Source organism: Schistocerca gregaria, chromosome 3 (assembly GCF_023897955.1).
Source record: "Schistocerca gregaria isolate iqSchGreg1 chromosome 3, iqSchGreg1.2, whole genome shotgun sequence".
NCBI classification, from domain to species: domain Eukaryota; kingdom Metazoa; phylum Arthropoda; class Insecta; order Orthoptera; family Acrididae; genus Schistocerca; species Schistocerca gregaria.
The window spans coordinates 433,702,421-433,725,575 of record NC_064922.1 but is presented as its reverse complement, the minus strand read 5'-3'; the positions used below and the strand labels follow the sequence as shown (position 1 = coordinate 433,725,575).

The window sequence follows — 23,155 nt, the reverse complement described above, 5'->3', positions numbered from 1 at the left end:
TCACTTTTATGTGTTACACAGATGGTGCTCGAACCTGTTTTTCTATCCACAGGGTACTGCAATAGACCCTCGATGCCTCTATGGGGTTCTTGGACTACTTCTTGCCTCAGCGGCCATTGTAACATCATTCCTGCCTGAATCGTTGAATGAGAGGTTACCTGAAACGCTGGAAGATGCTACCAACTATGGCGCCTGTCAGAAATATTGGAGTTTGCCTGGTAGAAGAAAATGCTGATAAATATTCACCAATGACTTTATATTTATTTATTGATCAAAATGCTCTATCCAACCCTTTATTGGATATAATAAAAACTTCATTTAAACTAAACAGGTTTTATTGGTGTAGCTAATAATAAACGTAGATGCAGTGCCTTAGGAGAAACAAAAGAAAACCATGTAATTGATTTATGGTCACAAAAAAACTACCATCAAATATTTAACACGATGTTCAGCAAGTTCAGTAGACAGAAGTAACAGGCCATGGTGTTTCCTGAATAAATGATCACATTTTGTAGCCTGGCGCAATCATCTGCCTTTGTGACATGTTGTAATGTTGTTACAAGTAAAACTATGTTAAAGATTAGCCTCACAGCAATTTCTGATTAAGCAACAAGTCTCCTGATTAAATATTTATGATCAGTATCAACAACTAGCCCATCACACATATGTTGAAATCGCTATATCTTTCCTATTCCCCCCCCCCCCCCCCCCTCTCTTCATCCCCACATAGCACCAAAGTTTATGCACAGTTGCCACTTGCCCACAGCTCAATGTTGTGGGTTCCAGTGTTTGGCTGCCATAACACCAAATTAATAAAAAAACTAAAAAAAGAACACTTATTTCAGGCATCGCTCCTTTCCTAATTTTTTCTCTTAATTGTTGCTGATTTTTGTACGTTTTCCTTGTAATCATTAATTTTTTCGAATTTAACAATTCCCAAAAGCATAATGTTAGATACGATAAGCCCAATAGCAGTGAAGGGCAGCTTCTTGTCTCCCTTCCCCATAGTTAGGAAAAAGATCTTTGCAAATTGAACTCATAATCTGAGCCATCAAACAAGCAGACATATTAGTTCAGTACCACTCTGAAGAAAGCTAAAACATGTGGTGGATATTTACTAACAGAAAATATAACCAGACTCATTTTTGTGAAATCTCAAGACTATCTCCTCATTCACTGTGAAACTAACATGAATTACTGTCTCCTTCTCTCATCTCCCCTCACCCCCTTCCCTCACCCCTCCAGCTCAGATTCCAGGTAACCTCTTGTTAAACAATGTGTGAAGGTAATAATAGTTAAGGCAGAAAGGGTTTTATACAGTCTTTATAATACACTGTATAGATTCTTGCAGAATCTTAGAATGATGTATAACCATCGCATGGCAGATGATTTCTCGGGAGGGACATTTCACATTACTTACAGCCTCTGCCACTATTGGTCATGAGACATTAATGTTGATGCAGACAAGTCCGGGGACTTTCTCATCAATCTCTCGCATAATCACAGTCACAGGGGAGGGGGGGAGGGGGGGCAGTGTTGGGTAATGGAAGAAATGTGTGATAATTACAACAGATTTGGTGAAAACAAAGGTGACAGTGCATTTGCAGCTCTGTGAAATCAATTAACTCCAAGCAGCCAGTTAAAACATATTCTCAAACAAGCATATAATCTACATCAGATATGCAGTGGAGAGAGATTATGGCTGCTATTGGCCAACATGTGACTGCATGTGTGGCATAGACTGGTATCAGTAAAAGTCACTCTTGTGGGAGGAATGCAGTGCTACCCAACACATAATAAAATATTTTTAAAGGTAGTGACATGATTAAACTTGACCTGCACAAAGTGCTTACTCAGATCACATAAGAATGATTATGAGATCTGGGAGGGTAGTCTTTTCTCATAGATACTGGTTTAATTATAAATAGTTGTTCTCAGTATGTAAATGAGGAAAGCAAGCTTAAATTACTTTTCATTGAATAAAGGACGCCATCTTCAGGCCACGAGTGGCCTACCAGGACCATCTGGCCACCATGTCATCCTCAGAGGAGGGTTTCATTGAATAGCTGTAAAGAAATTTGCAATGGCTCATATGCTTGTTTAGTGTAGTGCTTCACTTTAACATGCACACAATTATTATATTATGTGTCTGACTATAGATAAAGTCTGTAGAAACATCTTGAATCAATATGTTAGATGTAATTAACATTACTGGGGAAGGTATAGAATCATTCCTATTTACTATTTCCTAAAAAGAAAATACCTCTACTCAATCATTACTTGAAGGTGTTTGATAAGTTAAGAGTAAAGTAATCAATAAAATTCTCAGACAGTATTCCAAGGAGCATATGCAGAATATATCACCAAATTTAGTAGATGAGTTTGTTTTGAATGTGAACCATCATTCAAATATGCTGGTAACATAAAAACTGCTAAGCATTACAATTAATTGCTTCTGTTGATAATCACAATGTTTGTGTTTTACAATGAGATTCACATTTTTATCAGCATGTGATGAAGGCTATGTTAGTTGTCTACATATTCAATGGAATGTAGTACAAGAACCTAGTTGAGTTCAAATAGAACTGTCTGTTACCTCTTATGGTGGAAAAAATTAGAGATCATCAAAACATAATTTCTACACTAACTGACAGCTGGTGCTGACCATCAAGCTTTACATACCTGTCAATGTGCTACAAAAACAAAGTTATCAAATAATGAAACACCATAAGATGGTGGTGCATAAAAATATTTATAAAAATATGAACATTCAAATAAAATTTAACACACACTATACACAGGAAGTAAGGTCTGAAACAAGATTGTCACTTTTCTCCAATATTATTTAACATTTCTACTGATTGATCTCTAATAGAATAGAGCTCTAAGTAAACCTAGGTACGAAATTAAATTAGAGATGTTGTTTCAATATGCTGATAAAGTTTATGAAAATAACAAATATATCCAAAAGGCAGTGGTGGCCACTGAGACATTCCATTGGTGGTACCAAAAAAGACTTAGTTTTGTAGCATCAAATATATTATGGAATTTTGTCAACAATTCATATATTTCATAGGACATTACATCAAACAAAGCGTTTAGGGAAATAGAAATAAACACCTATTACAACAACTTCCTTCTTATGCACAGTAAGAGACCAATATATTCTGGAGAACATGAGATAGCAAGGGTTTGTATAAGATAGAGAGAGGGAGTGGGGGAAGGGGGTGTAGCTTCAGGTGTCTTTTGCGTATGTCAGCACAAGATATAAAATGTAACACCATCTCTGAAAATCTCTCTCGCACAGAAAAATCCATGCACGCACGCACATACCAACAGCACAGTTATTCACTGCTCACGTGGTATGTGTGGACACTTTTATGTGACAGAAGTAAGTAGGGCATGTTTTGATGTACCATTGCATAAGATGCCAGTGGAGATCGAGCCTGAACTACCAAATTAACAACAATGCCAACCTCTTCTAACAACTGACTCTAGCATTTACCGAATGATTTGTGTGCTCTGCTTTTGTTTGAGTTGTACTTGCTGGTTGTTTCCTATCCTTATTTTGAAATGAGTGGAGAGAGGAATTGCTCTGTCACAAGAGTTCGAATACGACTCCCACAACACCAGATGGAATCAGCAATCCATATGTCCATTATTATGTTGGTTCTGCCTTCTCAGTAGCACAGAATACAAATGTAGGCTGCCAGTCCTGTGAGAGGGAGGCATGAGTTGTTGCTCTTGTCCATTCTTCTACCTTCGACATCCAAAACTCCTCATTTGTTTTACATTTGCAGATGACTGCCAGAAAAGTGTCCACTACAACATGAGTACCAATACTACAAATAACAGAGGTATCATAAATTATTCAAACTTGTAATCTGGATTTTGCAAAGCAAATTTAATCAAATTACCAACATTTGAAACTAAAAGCATTGTACTCACCAAAAGCAGGAACTCCATGCCTTTTGAAAGACAGCTTCAAAATAATTAGTTGGAATAGTATTAGAAATACATTCATCACTCCTTCTTGTTGACAAATAAATCCATCACTCTTGAATTTAAATCTTCAATTTTACACATGAATGAATTTTCACAGGATAGCATTCCTAAGGCACTCGGTTGTCTTCTTTCATGGTGTTTCATAGGAATATTTTAATTCTCTTGAGCGTTCAAAAGCACCGCTCAGCTTTGCAGTAGAGGTAGCAATTTCAAAACTTTAATAGTCTCTTCGAATGTGTCACGAAGCTCATCCTATAGAATCAGTGAAAGAAACACTACTGTGCCAGAAACTGCTCTCAACTCCAGCCTAGCATAGAAGACTTGAAGCTCACCCTTCAACTTTCTTTTTTCCCAGAAATGTATGTGTGTCTGTATTTTCAAAGTATTTGAAAATTTCTGATACATTTGTCAAACTGATTTACATCAAGTAAGTTGGCTGCAATGAGAGGTCCAGTGAAATGAAAATGTAATTTTATTTAAGAAAGAATGGCATGGCGTACTTCCAAGGCATCTCTCTTTTTGTGCTCATCAAGAACCCATGGTTTCTTGGCAGGCATTGTTTCGACATTTATGAAACTAATCTCATTAAGGATGGAGTCAATATCATCTCTGATATTTTGCATTACCGCTTCAAAATTCTAGACATCTTGTTTTGTTTTGGGCAGTTCGGCTAACTTCTTTTGAAGCTGATTAAAAAGTATATCTGCATGAGGCATTATCGTATAGAAAAATGATAACAAGAAAATGAATTTGTTAACTTGCAGTCTTTGTTTGTATAAACCAGCTTTTTCACTAGTAGAAGACACTTTTATGCTCCCAGTTGCTTCATTGACTTCAGTAACAGTAATAAGATCTTCTATGTTTTCAATAACATCTTTTTCTACTTGTGAATGGTAATTCCATCTTGTGACACAAGCACAGGGCAAGCTTTATTGAACAATGCTATACAACACTTTTGATCTCTGTGGTGAGTTGGAAAAGAAAGAAGAAATACCTGGAAGATGTGTAAGAAAGATGCAGGCTTTGCGATTTACAGAGGCGGCCATAGACACAGTAACAACTGATTTAGTTCACATTTGGGTATTTGTCTTTACTTAATTTGTGAACCGCATTTGACTTGCCACTCATAACATTTCCACCGTCATAGCTCTGAGCTCTTAGTTTTGCTTGTTCTTCACCAGTTAATGGTTCAATTTCTTTCAGAATACTTCAGCTATAGTATGAGCATTCTGATTGTCTGGATTAACAAAGTTCCAAATATCTTTCAACAGGTTTGCCCTGAATAACATAACACAAAACAATGACCAATTGAAATTTGCAAGTCACATCTGTGTTCTCATCTGTGATTATTGCAACATAATTTGCATGTTTTATTACTTTACAAACTTCATCATGACACACTTCCAACATACATTGTAGTAGTTCGTTCTGAAGAATCTTCGAAATGTCTTTGAACACTGATGCTTCACTGAAATGAACTTGAAGATCTTTATCCAGTCCCACACTGAACTAAATTAGTTCACGAAAACTCCATTATTTTCAGAGGCATCAGATTCATTGAGTCCCCTGAGAGCCAGCTCCAAAGCACCGCAGAACCCAATACAGTTTACAATTAAATTCAATATATATCTATTCTTTTCTACACATTTGTTGTGGCTGTCAGTTGTTTGTCTAGATAGTGAATCTAATGTCTGCTGAATGTTGGCTTTGCCTAGAAATGAAAGACTGAGCACATTATTCATGTGTCACTATGACATTTCGTGTACTTTCGTTGTAGACCGTATATGCCCAATATCAGTTATTACAATCTTACACCAATGAACATGTCCCCCAAATAACACATGAGGAAAATAAAAAAAAAGTGTTGCTCTCTTCACAGCCACAAATCCATTTGTTCTTTTGGTACATTTCTGGGTTCAATTTATGGCACTGGTTTTTCATTTGCTGCTGTATACTCAGATTCAGGAGTGGCCTACCTAGCATTTTTATCTGAATTTTTTACACTAAGAGTCCTGACACCAAATGACGTTTTTAATAACTCGCTTATTTTGTTCATGTTTGCTATTTTAATAGTCAACTGAATTCTCACTTACAGATAGCACTTTGCACATAGCTATATACGGTCAGTTACCTGATCTCAAAATAACGACAATGTGTTTGTAAAAAACTGTATTACATGAAAGTAACAAGTAGAAACAGAAATACTATGGTACACAATTGTTTGAAAAGCAGATGCTCAACAGGTGGTGAATATGTTCGATTTTTTGTTCAGCACCAACAGCTCTGCTGTTGTGAAATATACCAGTATTGAAATAATGCTTCTTAGTTCCAAAATCAAAAGGCATAATTATATTTATAATGATATTTAAGTGTATTATTTCTATAACCAATTTAATTAAGCATTAATTTACATTTACAAATTCATTAGCATTAACTTGCAAAAAGAGTGTACGACTGGATTTCAGGAAGTTTGCACCCTGATGTATTCTAACATGATCACTAGCTGGAAGAGCTTGCTTCTATAGGTTCTGCACTTTACTGCTCTCTGGTGGAAGGAACATAAGGTCTGAGCCAGACCAGCTGTGGCTCCACTTCCAGAAAAAGGAGTGTAGAAACCAATAGCTGAGCTTTTATCACAGTGCTTATGAGGTCAGATGGTGCCATTCTGCAGTTGGCTCCAAGCTTCATAAAACTACCACGAGAGGGCACGCAGCAAAACCCGCATCTTCAAATCAGAAAATACATACTCCTAAATAATGTTTTATACGCAATTCACTTAGATTTCTCTTTTTACTTTTAAAATGGCTGAAGGCCCATGATTCAAAACACCACTATAATAAATTTTTACAGGGCAGAAAGCCAAAACAATGTAAGATTTAACATGTAAGGAATTTAAATTTTAAGATGGCTGAAGGCCCAGATTTAAAAACATAACAATAAATTTTCAAAGTGGAAAAGGCCCAAAGCTTTATCCAAAAAAATATTTTTAATGAGGCTGAAGGCCCAAACAATGCAAGACTTGACAAGTAAGGAACTTTCAATTTTAAAACAGCTGAAGGTCCACTATTTAAGACACTGGACTCGTATTCGGGAGGACGACAGTTCAATCCCGCGTCCAGCCATCCAGATTTAGGTTTTCCGTGATTTCCCTAAATCACTCCAGGCAAATGCCGGGATGGTTTCTTTGAAAGGGCACGGCCGACTTCCTTCCCCATCCTTTCCTAATCCGATGAGACTGATGACCACGCTGTCTGGTCTCCTTCCCCAAACAACCAACCAACCAACCCACTATTTAAAATCCAGCTAAAAGCATACAAATTCAAACCATTGAGTGTGAGCCATTAAAATCCACAAACACCAATAAGAAAAGGCAGTGCAGCCAGCGATGCTCAGAATTTTCTGAGGGTCAGTCTGCACTTGAAATGTTAACGTTTGCTTAAGGGAGCCCAGCTATATCCGATCCACCAGCAACCCAACCAAAAGACAGTCAACGTACCCCATTGACAAGGCGACTTGCTTTCCACCCATCCAGTACACAAGGAACTCCAAAGCCAAAACATAAAAGGTGTAGCCGCCCACAACCAAGTATGCATAAGCTGTCAAAACTATACACACATGTTGGATAGCAACAATATGGTAAGGAAAGGACACTGCCTGGATTTTATGTCAGCGGCCAGGATAGGTAACCAGAATGCTAACAGCCACAAGGAAGAGAATTCCTCTGCTGCACTTGGACTTCAAATATCCAAAACACAGTTAAACTCCATCAGATGGTAGCCAAACTTTCGCCAACTCGAACACTTGCTGTTGCTCACGGAAATATCCCCAACAGCCAACCATGAAAACCAACAGAACAATGTGAACAGACTGGCTTTGGTAATTAAATCACCACTCAACTTTGATGACATGGGCTGGTGAGCCACAAACCTCATAGCAATTGGAACAGTTCCCACATACTCCAGCACTGGGTAGAGACTGCCAGTGGGCCCAGCCCACTGCGCCGGGCGTAGATTTCCTGGTTGATATACATCAACTGACTGACTGCTGCTCACCGGCTAGCCGGAAACTATCAGCACCAGACCAAAGATAGTACAAGGTGTAAATATATACACACACTGCTGCTGCCACATGTAGAAACAGGAAGAACCATGGCATAACTGCTGTAACCATGGGAAACCAAACACAGAGTAACAGTCAAGGTTTAAACCAACACACAAGCCAGGGCCAGCACAGCTCAGCAAAACCAAATACAAAAGTAATGAATTTCAGATGAGTGTACATACAATGAGTGGAAATGGAAAACTTTCAGGCATCACATTTTTTACAAAACACATTTTCAGGGTTATTGTATTCTTGGTAGGAACTCTGTTGCATGCCTCTAGACTCAATCGAGGTGCCAAACCATGGAGAGTGTGCATTTGTAGAAGCACAAGGTCTTTGTGCCAAGCTGTGCTTCCCTCTAGGGTTTTAAGAGTTAAAAGATATGAGAAGTAGCCTTTGTTCACTACAGCTATACCAGTTAAAACCTAATGCTATATTTTTGTATTTGCATCATCACATATAAAATATAGTGCCTCAGTGGTAATGGCACTTGGAACAAAAGTGTTGTTCCTGGTATTTTGTCTAAAACTGACATTCTTGAGACCATAGCTTTGTTGACTTGTGCAAAGAAGAAAATAGCAACCACCCACTGTTAATAATGCTATTTATTTACAAAAGTAGTCCTGCTACTAGTCTTGAATTGAAAGGCTCATCTTCATGTTTACATTACATTTGTTGTTGGTTGCATTAGTCAGTGGGAAAGAAACAGCCAACACATAATGTAAATAACACCAAATGTAATATAAACCTAAACAACTGTCTCGAGGTGAACCTGTCACTTGTGATGTGACATGTTGTCCATTCATAACAGCTTGTTACATCTCTTCCTCTCAGGCCAATGAAAGACATGCAAGTACAAACATTGTTTACATAGTATTTAAGTAGAGAACTTCACTCAGTGGACTGTGGTTTGAGGTAAGAGCAGGTGTGGTGAGAGAAGAATGATCTTCAGACTTTGGCAAGGTGCGATGGCAATGATCAACCAATTCTGCGTGCTGATGTGGGGTCACTTATACTTTGGCATCACAGTATGGTCATGTCTTGGAGCAAGAGACTGGATACAAAATATAGAGCAGTTATTGAAAGATGTTTATGTTCTTAAGTAACCTGCATAGTTCAGGGCTCTCTTAGAGCCTCCAACCCTCTAAAGAAGGTGAAGTCTCTTGGTAATATTTTGTGGTATTACATAACAGACCAACTATATCAAGAAACTTTGAGAACGGTGACCATAAAAAATATATATTAAGATAAATGTTATCATAAATAGCATCAGGGTGACAGATCATTTGGAAGATAACACTTCATTTTGGCTTAGTCCAGCTACAGAATTTGGCTGTTACACTCCACATTTTGAAACTGGTAACAGTCTTGCATCTGTAAATAAAAAGCATTAGTAACAGGGGCTGATCACTGTTTTCCTCTTTGCAAGAATCAACTGTAATAACTGTCCCACTGACTCTAGAATGATCCAGCTTCCTTGTATACCACATGAAGGTCACTCATTGGTAGGCCACTCATTACTTTTTGTGGTGATGTGGTGAGCAGCATAATTCTGTGGTGCCAGAGCACCTTATCAATTTTGAGTACAAATCAGTTATCTGCAAACAGAGGTATATTGTTTTATCATTCTCCTGACAAATGTCATATTTGTCACTTTGAATCTTTATCTTTTATACTCTTCATGTCATCTTTGGAAGGAACTTTAGTTTACCTCTTAATGTGTAATTATACATTATTTGATCTAGTTTTATAACATGTTACACATCCCTGAAGATCTCCACACTTTGGACCTATGGAACAAAAAAGATTATCTAGTGCAGAACAATAAATTGATTAATGACCAAACAAAGAAACACATGTCACCCTTCAACTGTATATGATGTGACATAAGCTATGGTCAAAATTATAAAACAAATCAACAAAGAATACATAGATTTTAATCTGTGTCATGATGTTTCTGACATATCATACAGACTTTTCATCTTAACAATTATTCACCTAATCATTTTCAGATAAAGTGCATTTGAGGTAAACTTATAAAGGTGAACAAAATGGGGAACCTTACATTTCTTAGAGGCTGCTCGAGAATGGAGGAAACTGTAATCAGAAATCTGTTCTTGGCACTGCACTATGGCACACCACACCCCTCAGCCAAAGCCAGTGGGAATTGCTGATATTAGATAGTGCGACTAGTATTACTACCATCTCGTGCCATTACTCATTTCTATATATAAAAGGAAATGTCCTGACTGACTGACTCTTCATCTTCCAACTCAAACCACTAAGGATGAAAATTTGAAATGTGAAACTGGAGTTGATCTTATACTGTAGGCATCATTTAAGAAGGACTTTTCCAAAATTCCACCCCTAAAGCAATGAAATAAGGGCTCTTAAGGCAATTTTGAAGCTAGAATTATGAAAATTGGTATTTGATTTCTCAATCAGAAATTAAAAATATACATGTTTCAGCATTTTTGAATATTCATCCTCTAAAGAGTGAAATAGTAAGAGCAAGTTTTTCTTTTAATAATTCATTATAAAGGACTCCTAAACCATTTTTAAAACTACATCCATAAAAATTGTTATTTGACTTCTCAGTTAGAAATATAAAAAGCATGTCTTGGGAATTAAAAGGCTGCTTCAGTGTATTTAATCATTTTATTATCTGATCAAAACCAGTTTCATGATACTGAAAACCATATCATCGGGTGACATGTGTATAATAATGAATTACAAAATAGTAATACGTCATAAAATACCCTACAAAACACAAAAATAGCTTATAATGTGTTTCAAACCAAAAAAAATTTTACTCATGTAACTAAGTCGTTAGAATTAAGTAGGACCGAGCGAGGTGGCGCAGTGATTAGCACACTGGACTCGCATTCAGAAGGACGACGTTTCAATCCCGTCTCCAGCCATCCTGATTTAGGTTTTCTGTGATTTCCCTAAATCGTTTAAGGCAAATGCCATGATGGTTCCTTTGAAAGGGCACGGCCAATTTCCTTCCCAATCCTTCCCTAACCCGAGCTTGCACTCTGTCTCTAATGACCTCATTGTCAACGAGACGTTAAACACTAACCACCACCATCAATTAAGTAGGCCAGAGTATGGAACTCAACATTCATTCTCCAATCAGATTAATAAACCATTAAATGACAATACATCAATGACTCAAAATCAACTGGATCCAGACTAAACAAAGTATGTTACACTGGTAACATGAAAAATCTATAAAAAAAGAACGTAAAGATTTGATGAGTTGCTATTTTAAAGAATGGACAGCAGATTGGGAGGGGGGGGGGGCTTAAAGGAAAATGGTACTATCCCAAAAAGCCAGGTACTATGTGTCAAGTAGGTGGTTTATTAATGTAATGGAGATACAAATAAAATAATAAGATACCATATCTCCCGTCTTTGCACATTTCCAGAACACAGGGCATAAACAATCAGCCCGTGGAGGAATTGTGTGTGTGCAGATGATGTGCTGGCACAACTAAAGAATCAGTTATTTTTTGGGGAATGCATGAATACTCAAATAAGAACAAGAAACGTTGGAATGTCTAAATACAATATCTTCAAATTTGTGTGGAAAATATAATAGTGGTAGTTAATCTGCATTACAATGTGTCACATTGTGACCTGACAACAGCAGCTTTCCAGCTGGTCAAGCACCCACTTGCACAGATATAAACAGCAGCCTCCAAGGTTCTCCAGTTCCACAGGAGACTGGCAATAGCACCACCATCTTCTGGGATGTTGAGATGTATAATCAACCATCTTCTAAGGGGGGAGGGATACCATCTCAGCGCACATAGCCCTCCAGCATAACAGCATTGCATCACAGGTGGTCTGTGCTGCAGGTTGCAGGTGTTACATCAGCAAACACCACCACTACAGTTCTGAGCATATGCGTCAACAGCAGGCAGCAATGGCATCAGTCCAAGAGTTGCAGTCTGATCAGACCAACTCATTTATATTGGACCACTTGCCAGAAAATAGATCTCATTATTATCCTGGTGGCTCAAAAGTATTTAGGCCAGCATGTGTCTATGGCGAGCCATTTCTCCAAGGGTAAGCTCTCTGGTAATTTACACCTAGCACTGGTATGGCTCATCAACCAGAAGCTCTCCAGAAATCATTCTACAGACTGTTGTCTGACACCACCAGTCTACCTTTTTGGGATCCTCACATCTGACACTACATATACCCATCTATGGTCATCCTTGAGCTATGACAAGATTTGGCCTCCACAACACAGACATCCAGGACTTTGGTATTTTGGAATGACACAGTATTTGTGTAGTTACAGACAATAAGTTCCTAGTAAACAGTACTATGACTCTAGTTATTGTGATTCAGTTAGCCATTGATGAAAGTTTGGCAGACTTACATATTTCACACACTTCAAAGACAGAGAATAATTGTGAAATATTTCTTGTGTTACATAATTTAGTGCTGCAGAAGGAGACTTAAAGATTTATGTTCATTTCAACAAACTGTCCTTTCATTGTCTACCTGAACTTTAATTCTATAAAATGTCATAGGCCACTTCAGTGCCCAACATCCAAGGTTGCAGGAAGTGAACCTCCTACCACAGAATATTCAGATGATCAGTGTCAACTGGAACTGTAGACTTTAATTCTAATGTAGAAGATGTGATGAACTGCAACCATATCTGCAGCTGTAACTGGTCAAGTATGGTGATTTGTTTAAAATTCACCTGTATTGCCAGAATAATCTGACATCTGTGATCTCTCTGGAAAAAGTAGAAAAGCAGAAAAGTGTTCTAGGCTTCAGCACCCATGTGGAGCCTGACAGCATTAGCAGGAAATAGTCTGAAATTTTGAAGGGTTTGTGGTGGAAGCAGAAATTAGTTCTGTATTATAGACTGCCATCTAGGTGGTAACTGCTAAGAACTTTGATGTACCAGGTGCAAAGTGTCTGTTTGGTGGTCCTTTCTGATGCTGTCACTGCATACACAGCATCTCACCCCTGGGAAGAGGGGAACTGTAGTTGATGAACCTGACTTAATTAACTTCATGCTTCTTCACTTGCCATAATGTGAATCTATTTGCATCTGGTCATTGCTTGTAGGCTGCTGCTGGGTCCTGCTGTTACAGGTGCAGTTGGGGTTGATTTCCAGCTGCATCTGTAGATCCCAGAGGCAGCTGGCTGTATACAGATCTCCTTATTCTGAGAAAGAGTACAGCCTTTGACATCTCCCTACTGCCTGAATGTGCATGAGCACATTGCAGCCTAATGTGATTCTTATGGCTTGGTGTAACACCATGTTGAGTATTTAATTGCTGAGCAGCTGTGCTCCTGATACCGAACAGTTCTTGCATGCTTCTACATCATAATGGATCATTTATTTTATAAATTTGTTGTCACACAGATGTTGGCACTTTTTCTGTGGATGTATGGGTGGCTTTAAAATCAGTATTAATGTGTAACATGGTCTGCCATGTAGGTTTTCAGCTTGAGGATTGGCATCATGTGGAGTTACTCTGTGTGAGAGAAAGGAATCAATAAAGCATGGTTTCTACTGGACTGCTGAATGAGCTTTGCAATGTGACTTGAAAGTTCAAAAAAATCTTGCTGCAAGTCCATTAGCCTTAAGACAAAATGATGTAGTTTGATTTGCATGAAACCATTACTTTAAGAAAAAGGTTTGGATTCTTGAGAGTATAGCTTAGTATCATTGTCCATGACATGTGCTTTCAGCAACTCTTCAATGGATAAAATCCTTGACAAAGCTTGAATTGTGTTCATTGAACTGATTGGTAACATTTGAAACACAAATGGAAATTTGGAAAAGGCATCAGTGATGACAAAACAGTAGCTTCCTAAAAATGGTCCTGCCAAATCAATGTGAAGACATAACCAGAGATAATGCATGTGGCCACAAAAAATGTTTTCAAAGTGGAGCTGACTGGTTATTTTTATATAAGAGGAATTTATCCGGCATTATTTCTATGTTCTTATCTATATTTTTCTAGTGGAAAAGCACTCTGGCAGTGTGTTTGCCATGCTTTGTGCTGCTGTGGCACTGATGAAGTACTTTGGATTTAAGTACCTCGCAAATAACTACTTGTATCTTTCCTGGTTCTGAATGTCCCAGTATGACACCTTCATAAGCTGTGAGTATACATCTCATATGCTGATATGACTTTATTCCAGGATAATTTATCAGCTTCCTATTTAACAGCCACTCCATCTCAATGCACCCTCTAATCTTTGATAAAACTGAATCCTTTGGCACAAACTTTGCAGTTAAATTAGAACCTCAATGGGAGGTTTATGAGAGTGTCTTGATAAGTTAAACCTAATGAAAGATGAACATCTGCCAAAGAACCACAAATTTGGTCCTGTCTATTGACAGTTAAGAGATCAAATCTTTGTTTGCATGTTCAGGTGTTGATCCAAAAAATATTTCATAGTCATAATAACACAGTGATAGATCCCAGAGCTGCAGTAACTGAGCTGTCCATGAAGAAACAGTATTATTTGATCTGAAGATAGTCACCAAACGCTTGTGATACATGAGGAAAATGAACTTAAAACTGAAGATAATTCATGAAACGTTTTCATCACAAAAATAATCGCAAGTGCCTCCTTTTCTATCTTACTGGAGCTTCTCTGAACAACTGTAAGTGGTTTTAATGTGAATGCTATTGGACACTTACATTCATATTCTAGATGTGACAAAGTGGTGCTTATGTTATATTCTGAAGTCCACTATATCTGTAAGAATTTTGTATGGATCGTATGTCACAAGAGAGTTGGTGCCTAACAAATACTGATTCATAATACCAGAGAAGGGAAGTTGCTAATCACCATATAGTGGAGATACTGAGTCGTGATAGGCACAATAAAAAGATTCGCACAATTAAAGCTTTCGGCCATTAAGGCCTTTGTCAACAGTAGACCCACACACACATACACACACACATAAACGCAACTTGCACACACTGGCAGTGTGGTCTCAGCTCTCTGAGACTGCAAACATGTGTGCAGGTTGCCATAGAAAGAAACTTCCACATGGGAAAAATATATTAAAAACAAAGATTCCAAGACTTACCAAGCGGGAAAGCGTCGGTAGATAGGCACAATGAATAAAACACAAACACACACACAGAATTCGAGTTTTCACAACCGGCGGCTGCTTCGTCAGGAAAGAGGGAAGGAAAAGGAAAGATGAAAGGATGTGGGTTTTAAGGGAGAGGGTAAGGAGTCAATCCAATCCCGGGGGCGGAAAGACTTACCTTAGGGGGGAAAAGGATATGTATATGCTCGCGCACACACACACACACACACACACACACACACACACGCATATCCATCCATACATACACAGACACAAGCAGACATATTTAAAGGCAAAGAGTATGGGCAGAGATATAAGTCAAGGAGGAAGTGTGGAGGCAAAGATGATGTTGAATGACAGGTGAGGTATGAGTGGCGGCAACTTGAAATTAGCGGAGATTGAGGCCTGGTGGATAACGAGAAGGAGGATATATTGAAGGGCAAGTTCCCATCTCCAGAGTTCGGATAGGTTGGTGTTGGTGGGACGTATCCAGATAACTCGGACGGTTTAACACTGTGCCAAGATGTGCTGGCTGTGCACCAAGGCATGTTTAGCCACAGGGTGATCCTCATTACCAACAAACACTGTCTGCCTGTGTCCATTCATGCGAATGGACAGTTTGTTGCTGGTCATTCCCACATAGAATGTGTCACAGTGTAGGCAGGTCAGTTGGTAAATCACGTGGGTGCTTTCACACGTGGCTCTGCCTTTGATCGTGTACACCTTCCGGGTTACAGGACTGGAGTAGGTGGTGGTGGTGGGAGGGTGCATAGGACAGGTTTTACACCGGGCGCGGTTGCAAGGGTTGGAGCCAGAGCGTATGAAATCCCCAAAGCACCTTTCCTACCCTCTGGCTCCAACCCTTGCAACCGCGCCCGGTGTAAAACCTGTCCTATGCACCCTCCCACCACCACCTACTCCAGTCCTGTAACCCGGAAGGTGTACACGATCAATGGCAGAGCCACGTGTGAAAGCACCCACGTGATTTACCAACTGACCTGCCTACACTGTGACACATTCTATGTGGGAATGACCAGCAATAAACTGTCCATTCGCATGAATGGACACAGGCAGACAGTGTTTGTTGGTAATGAGGATCACCCTGTGGCTAAACATGCCTTGGTGCACAGCCAGCACATCTTGGCACAGTGTTAAACCGTCCGAGTTATCTGGATACTTCCCACCAACACCAACCTGTCCGAACTCCGGAGATGGGAACTTGCCCTTCAATATATCCTCCTTCTCATTATCCACCAGGCCTCAATCTCCGCTAATTTCAAGTTGCCGCCACTCATACCTCACCTGTCATTCAACATCATCTTTGCCTCCACACTTCCGCCTTGACTTATATCTCTGCCCATACTCTTTGCCTTTAAATATGTCTGCTTGTGTCTGTGTATGTATGGATGGATATGTGTGTGTGTGTATGCGCGAGCATATACCTATCATTTTTTTCCCCCTAAGGTAAGTCTTTCCGCCCCCAGGATTGGATTGACTCCTTACCCTCTTCCTTAAAACCTACATCCTTTCGTCTTTCCCTCTCCTTCCTGAAGAAGCAACCATCGGTTGCGAAAGCTAGCAATTCTGTGTGTGTGTTTGTGTTTTGTTCATGTGCCTGTCTGCCGGCACTTTCCCGCTTGGTAAGTCTTGGAATCTTTGTTTTTAATATATTTTTCCCATGTGGAAGTTTCTTTCTATTTTATATATATATATATATATATATATATATATATATATATATATGTGTGTGTGTGTGTGTGTGTGTGTGTGTGTGTGTGTGTGTGTATTGTACCTATTACAACTCAGCATCTCCACTATATGGTGATCAGCAACTTTCCTTCTCTGGTATTGTTACATTCCATCCTGGATTTTCCATTCTTTGAAACAGTGGTTCGCTTTATTGAATGCACTTGAGCATTCATGTTCCAGGGATATTATGAGCCTTTGCATAATTATTTGTGTATTGATTCACTTATGGATGTTGCATGTGAGATGAACTGTCAGTAACAATTTATTTATCCGAATGCAGCACCCAACTGCTTGATAGCTTTGGGAGGTGGGAGGTTTTTAATTGCTTATATGTGTTGCAGTATAAACCTTAACCAACTGTGCACACAAAATGTGTCCCAAGTATTGTACCTCACGCTGGAGGAATATGTATGTGCCTTCATAAATTTTAAATTTGCCGCTTGCACAATTTTGAAGACAGATTCCAAGTTATGTAATGCTTCTTCTGGAGTTTTTCCTCAGACGTTGGTGTCATCAAGGTGGTTCACAACATTCAGAGCTTTCAAAATTGTATCGAAGTTAATTGTATCACTGGAACAAGCTCAGTGCACTGGCAGTCCCAGATTATGATGTCTTGTATCATTATAGCAAAACAGAGTATTTATAATTGTGAATATCTGCGTTTCTTCATCAAATGGGGTTTGTAAATAAGCCACCTTGAAATCAACTTTTACAAAGTACAAATCAGCTGCTGATTTAGAGATCAGTTTTTCTGGTTTTGGAATTAGGTAAAAATAAATAATGGATTGTACATTGATGGGCACTTTAAGGTCCCTACATATATGTAATGTGTCATAGGGTTTCTGTACTAGTATTATTAGTGTACCTGTTTGCTACTGGCTGTGGATTCTATGATACCATATTGTTCTAGGCAGTGAAGTTCCTATTTTACTTCATCCTTCTGGGCAAAAGAAATATTTTGTGCTTCAGATTCAGCATTAAGTGTGTTTCTAGTAAATATTAATACTACTTGTTGCTTCTGAAAAAAAATTTTCATGTGTTCCAATAGATGTTGTAACTTTTCCATTGACAGTGAAGAGACCAAATCTGTGTTTACATGTTGATCCAAAGATCTTATTCATATCTTTTTCATTTGTGAAGCCTAGAGCAATAAAGGGACCAAGGCCCAACAAATCTGTTGCTTTCTGTGAACTAACAACTATCAATTTTACCTAAGTATATTGCTTGCATGCAATGCCCACAATAAATTGGTCTTTACCTAGAATCTGCTGGTCACTGTAACTAGATATGGTAATGAACTCAAAAATTCTGAAGATTTCAGTGATTCTAGTTGTTTATACACCTGTGGGTTAATTGCAGAAATCAACAAGTCTGTATCAATTTGGAAGACTAATGGCACTTTGTTAACCAAAGTGTTACATATAAAACCTTGTCATTCACTGAAACAATTGCATGCATCTTATGTTTTGTCCATGGAAGTTTATTGATTTGTGCACTTTCATTGTGAACACCACTTGAAATATTATTATTAATCTTTTTTGTATGTGTGTGTGTGTCTGATTACATTGTCTGACGTGCTTCTTGTTGCCTTCTACTTTGTGCCTTGACGTAATTCAATAATTGCATTTTTTGTTTCAGAAAAACCATTTTCTTCCTTTTAGTTAACTCTGTGGGGTACACAAGCCTTTAATTTTACATTCAGACACTTGTTTACAGAGTGTTGATTCCACCATAGTATTTCCATGCCCTGTGATGCCCTCATACGACTGCACTGTTCACCTGGACCAGGCAGCTGCTCCTGCTTTGTAAGGATGACAGCATCATTGCACTGTAGCACATCAACTGATAACTGTATCTGTTCATGTGCCAAAATTAATGACAGACCACCTTTTAAAGATAAGTTAGCCAAATGAAGTTGGCATTTCTTTAATTTACTGTATGGAAAGGTCACTATTAGAATAAATAGTATTAGAGAATCTGCATCTGCATATGACTTTTTACATTTAAAATTTACTCTCAAAATTTAATCCCTGTGATTGTTCAGTTCAATATTTATAATCTTCATTTGATTTATTAAGAAGTCAGAAACATTGATGTCTGGTGACAGCAATGTGCACTTATGGCTTGTAGCAGTTCCGCCTGCTTTATTTTCTTTGTTTGTTGTCCTCGGTGTCGACATACTGCATTGCTACATTGGCTGAAAAATGGGTTTTGGATGCCAACACTGACTACTGTAAATAATGTAGCCAACAGGTGCACAGCTACATTTTGTAGTACTTTAATTTCACTTTTCACAACCCCCTAATAATACACAGTTGTATGGCCAGTGCACTATTGTTTAGCTTTTGATAAGCCTCATTATTAGTTTTCAGGCAAACATCCCCATACTGCCACAATAATTTCCTGTTGAACATCTACGAGCAGTAAAACCTAACCAAAAAGTTCACAGTTCTTGAAGAATAATCAGCTACATATGGAGCATATAAGAATATACAGCCTACAGTTGCAGGTTAACTTTATCATTTACCTAGTTTCAATGTTAGTAATAACATCTTCTTCAGAACATAAAATATTATTTAATTGTTTGCCTAAAACGAGCCGTGTCCTAAGTTAATTTTATAAAACTTGATGCATAACCATAAGGTTTTGCCATTTCTATTAGACAAGCTGTAGCAAATTCACTTTAAGCGCATTGTGTGGGCTGTATGACTAGTCACAAGACGAGGCCCATACAAGGGGCTTAAAGTGAATTTGCTACAGCTTGTTTAATAGAAGTGACAAAACCTAATGGTTATGCCTCAAGTTTTATAAAGTTGACTTAGGACATTACTAACATTGAAACCTAGGTAAATGATGAAGTTAACCTGCAACTGTAGGCTGCATATTCTTATATAAACAATATCAGTTGTTGTTGTTAAAAACATATGAAGCAGACAGTGTCATTGTTTTTACACATGGCCTAATTGTTTCACACATATACCATTGTTAAGTTGAAGCATTGTTGTAGTTCTAATCAACAGCCATGGACTGACTGACTTGTGACCCAAAATTGGGCCCTTATATATCATCACAATAATAGGTGCTGGAACTACAGATTGTTCGAAGTTTAATTTACAGAAATTACAATTAAAATTTACTTTACTTCTTTAAAGACAGTACTGTCATTAGGCTGTTGTTTACTTACAGTGTCACATTTACACTTATACAATCATGATTTCGGCTTCAGAGTGCCATTATCAAGTGTTTTAAGTTTTATAAATAGCCTAATATGGCATACTGTCATATTAAAATACACTATTAGACATATTTAAAAAAAATATTATGACTGTGACCCCAAATTACGTAAAAAGTTATAAAAATTAACTCATTTAATCAAATGAATACATTGAAAAAGGGGTTCTTTTTAACAGTTTCTTCTACTGCAAGAGTTAGGCAGAAATATTTGTTTAAATCACGAAATTAACAAATATAGTTACAATATGCAAACAATACTTTTGACAAAACTCTTAATTACTTCGGAATTAATTAGGGGCTGGCTTTGCAAATGTGTTTTCGAAGAGAGTGGAATAGATGCTTAAAAATCACTAGTATTTCATCTTACAAATGTTTGTAATTATTACAGAATTTATATTTGTTTATATGTCAACAGTAGAATTTAAGTTATTAAACTGTTACTGATTTCACCCTATAACAAAAGATACTAACTAGGAATAGTTCAAATAAATAAGAAAATCAATTACATACATAAAACTAAGCACAAAATTATAGTTGGTGTTATATTCTTTAAAACTGAGGGCCAACCTTTCTCTTTTATGAAAATGCACATTATAATCAAGTATGCTAATGGTAAAAAGTTAAAAGTAACAAAACAAATTTAAGGAGGCAAATGACAAAACAAGAGGGGAATTAAAATTATCTTAGATTTTATCATTGTTAATTTATCATTGATAATTTGTGAATAGGAAAGAGTCAACTGGTCAGTTTCAGGACATAAATCTGGAGTATCTTAAAGACATCTAGCCCTGAATTAGCAATTAGACAAGTTTTTCACTAATGAGATTCTAAGTCATTGATTAAACAATGGAAACTCCAGGATGGAATGTAACAGTTTTACGAAAAGGAAAGTTGCTGCTCACCATATAGCGGAGATGCTGAGTCCCAAATATGCACAACAAAAAGACTGTCTCAAATAAACCTTTCCATCAGTAAGGCCACCATCAAAAATAGACAACAGATGTACACACACACACACACACACACACTCGCAAATGCATCTGACACACACAACTGCAGTCTCAGGCAACTGTAGCCATACTGCCAAGTCATTGTTAATTTATGAATAGGAAAGAGTCAATTGGTCAGTTTCAGGACATAAATCTGGATTAACTTAAAGACATCTAGCCCTGAATTAGCAATTAGACAAGTTTTTCACTAAAAATTATCTGATACGTGGCCTGAGATAAAAATTATGTTGTTCCAGTCTTAATACATAGTTGGAAAGAAGTTCACTTTTTGGTTAAAAGCAGGACAGTGTAATAGCAGCGTCTTAACAGATAATTGAGCAGTTTCCGTATTAGCTTCACGTTTGGCGAGGTAAGTAAGCCACCATTAGTTGTTTCCCTGCAGATAGTTGCTGCAGGAACGTGAGATCAGTTGAAGAAGGCATACTTCAACCTGCAGCTGAGCCAAGTCTAAAAATAGTAACTGAGAACAATAAACAAAATTCTTTGAGTCTTTCTGAAAGGAAATGGCGTTAGCAATTCAGAAACAGTTTACAGTAATCAATTATAGCTAAACCATGCAAATGTCTTCCCACAAAAGTAGTTACTTAAGTGCTTGTCAAATTCTTAAGGAATCTTGGTTCTTCCTCATCACCAAATGAATGGCACAAATCCTTAGTTTCACCAGATCACCAAAAGAATGGGCAGAGTTTCTAGATTTTTCCTTCTCATCAAAATGAATGTTGAATTCTGTAAAGCAAGTCTAGCATCCAAAATACAAGAATTTCTGTGTCACCAGGAAAGAGGGAAGGAGAGGGAAAGACAAAAGGATGTGGGTTTTAAAGGAGAGGGTAAAGAGTCATTCCAATCCCGGGAGCGGAAAGACTTACCTTAGGGGGAAAACAGGATGGGTATACACTCACACACACACACACACACACACACACACACACACACACACACACACACACATCTACATCCACACATATACAGACACAAGCAGACATATTTAAAGGCAAAGAGTTTGGGCAAAGATGTCAGTCGAGGCGGAAGTGCAGAGGCAAAGATGTTGATGAATGACAGGTGGGGTATGAGTGGTGACAACTTGAAATTAGCGGAGATTGAGGCCTGGTAGATAACGGGAAGAGAGGATACATTGAAGGGCAAGTTCCCATCTCCAGAGATCGGATAGGTTAGTGTTAGTGGGAAGTATCCAGATAACCCGGATGGTGTAACACTGTGCCAAGATGTGCTGGCCATGCACCACAGCATGTTTAGCCACAGGGTGATCCTCATCACCAACAAACACTGTCTGCCTGTGTCCAATCATCACGTGGGTGCTTTCATTCATGGCTCTGCCTTGCATCGTGTACACCTTCCGGGTTACAGGACTGGAGTAGGTGGTGGTGGGAGATTGCATGGGACAGGTTTTACACCCAGGGCAGTTACAAGGGTAGAAGCCCGAGGGTAGGGAAGGTGGTTTGAGGATTTCATAGGGATGAACTAAGAGGTTAGGTGGATGGCGGAAAGACACTCTTGGTGGAGTGGTGAGGATTTCATGAAGGATGGATCTCATTTCCGGGCAGGATTTGAGGAAGTTGGATCCCTGCTGGAGAGCAATATTCAGAGTCTCATCCAGTCCCAGAAAGTATCCTGTCACAAGTGGGGCACTTTTGGGGTTCTTCTGTGGGAGGTTCTGGGTTCGAGGGGATGAGGAAGTGGCTCCGGTTATTTGCTTCTGCACCAGGTTGGGAGGGTAGTTGCGGGATCTGAAAGCTGTTTTCAGGTCGTTGGTGTAATGGTTCAGGGATTCAGGACTGGAGCAGATTTGTTTGCCACGAAGACCTAGGCTGTAGGGAAGGGACCGTTTGATGTGGAATGGGTGGCAGTTGTCATAATGGAGGTACTGCTGTTTGTTGGTGGGTTTGATGTGGACGGGCATTTGAAGCTGGCCATTGGACAGATGGAGGTCAACGTCAAGGAAAGTGGC

General features: G+C 38.4%; 1 protein-coding gene across 1 annotated transcript in view; it reads left to right on the top strand.

Moving 5' to 3' along the window:
* Positions 1–328, top strand: part of LOC126354273 (solute carrier family 22 member 7-like) — a 103,088-nt gene extending 102,760 nt beyond the window's left edge. Inside the window, exon 9 of the mRNA XM_050003814.1 lies at positions 53–328. Coding sequence (XP_049859771.1) covers positions 53–235 — 183 coding nt within the window. The 3' untranslated portion in view covers positions 236–328. The remainder of the gene's footprint in view (positions 1–52) is intronic.
* The last annotated feature ends 22,827 nt before the right edge of the window (positions 329–23,155 follow it).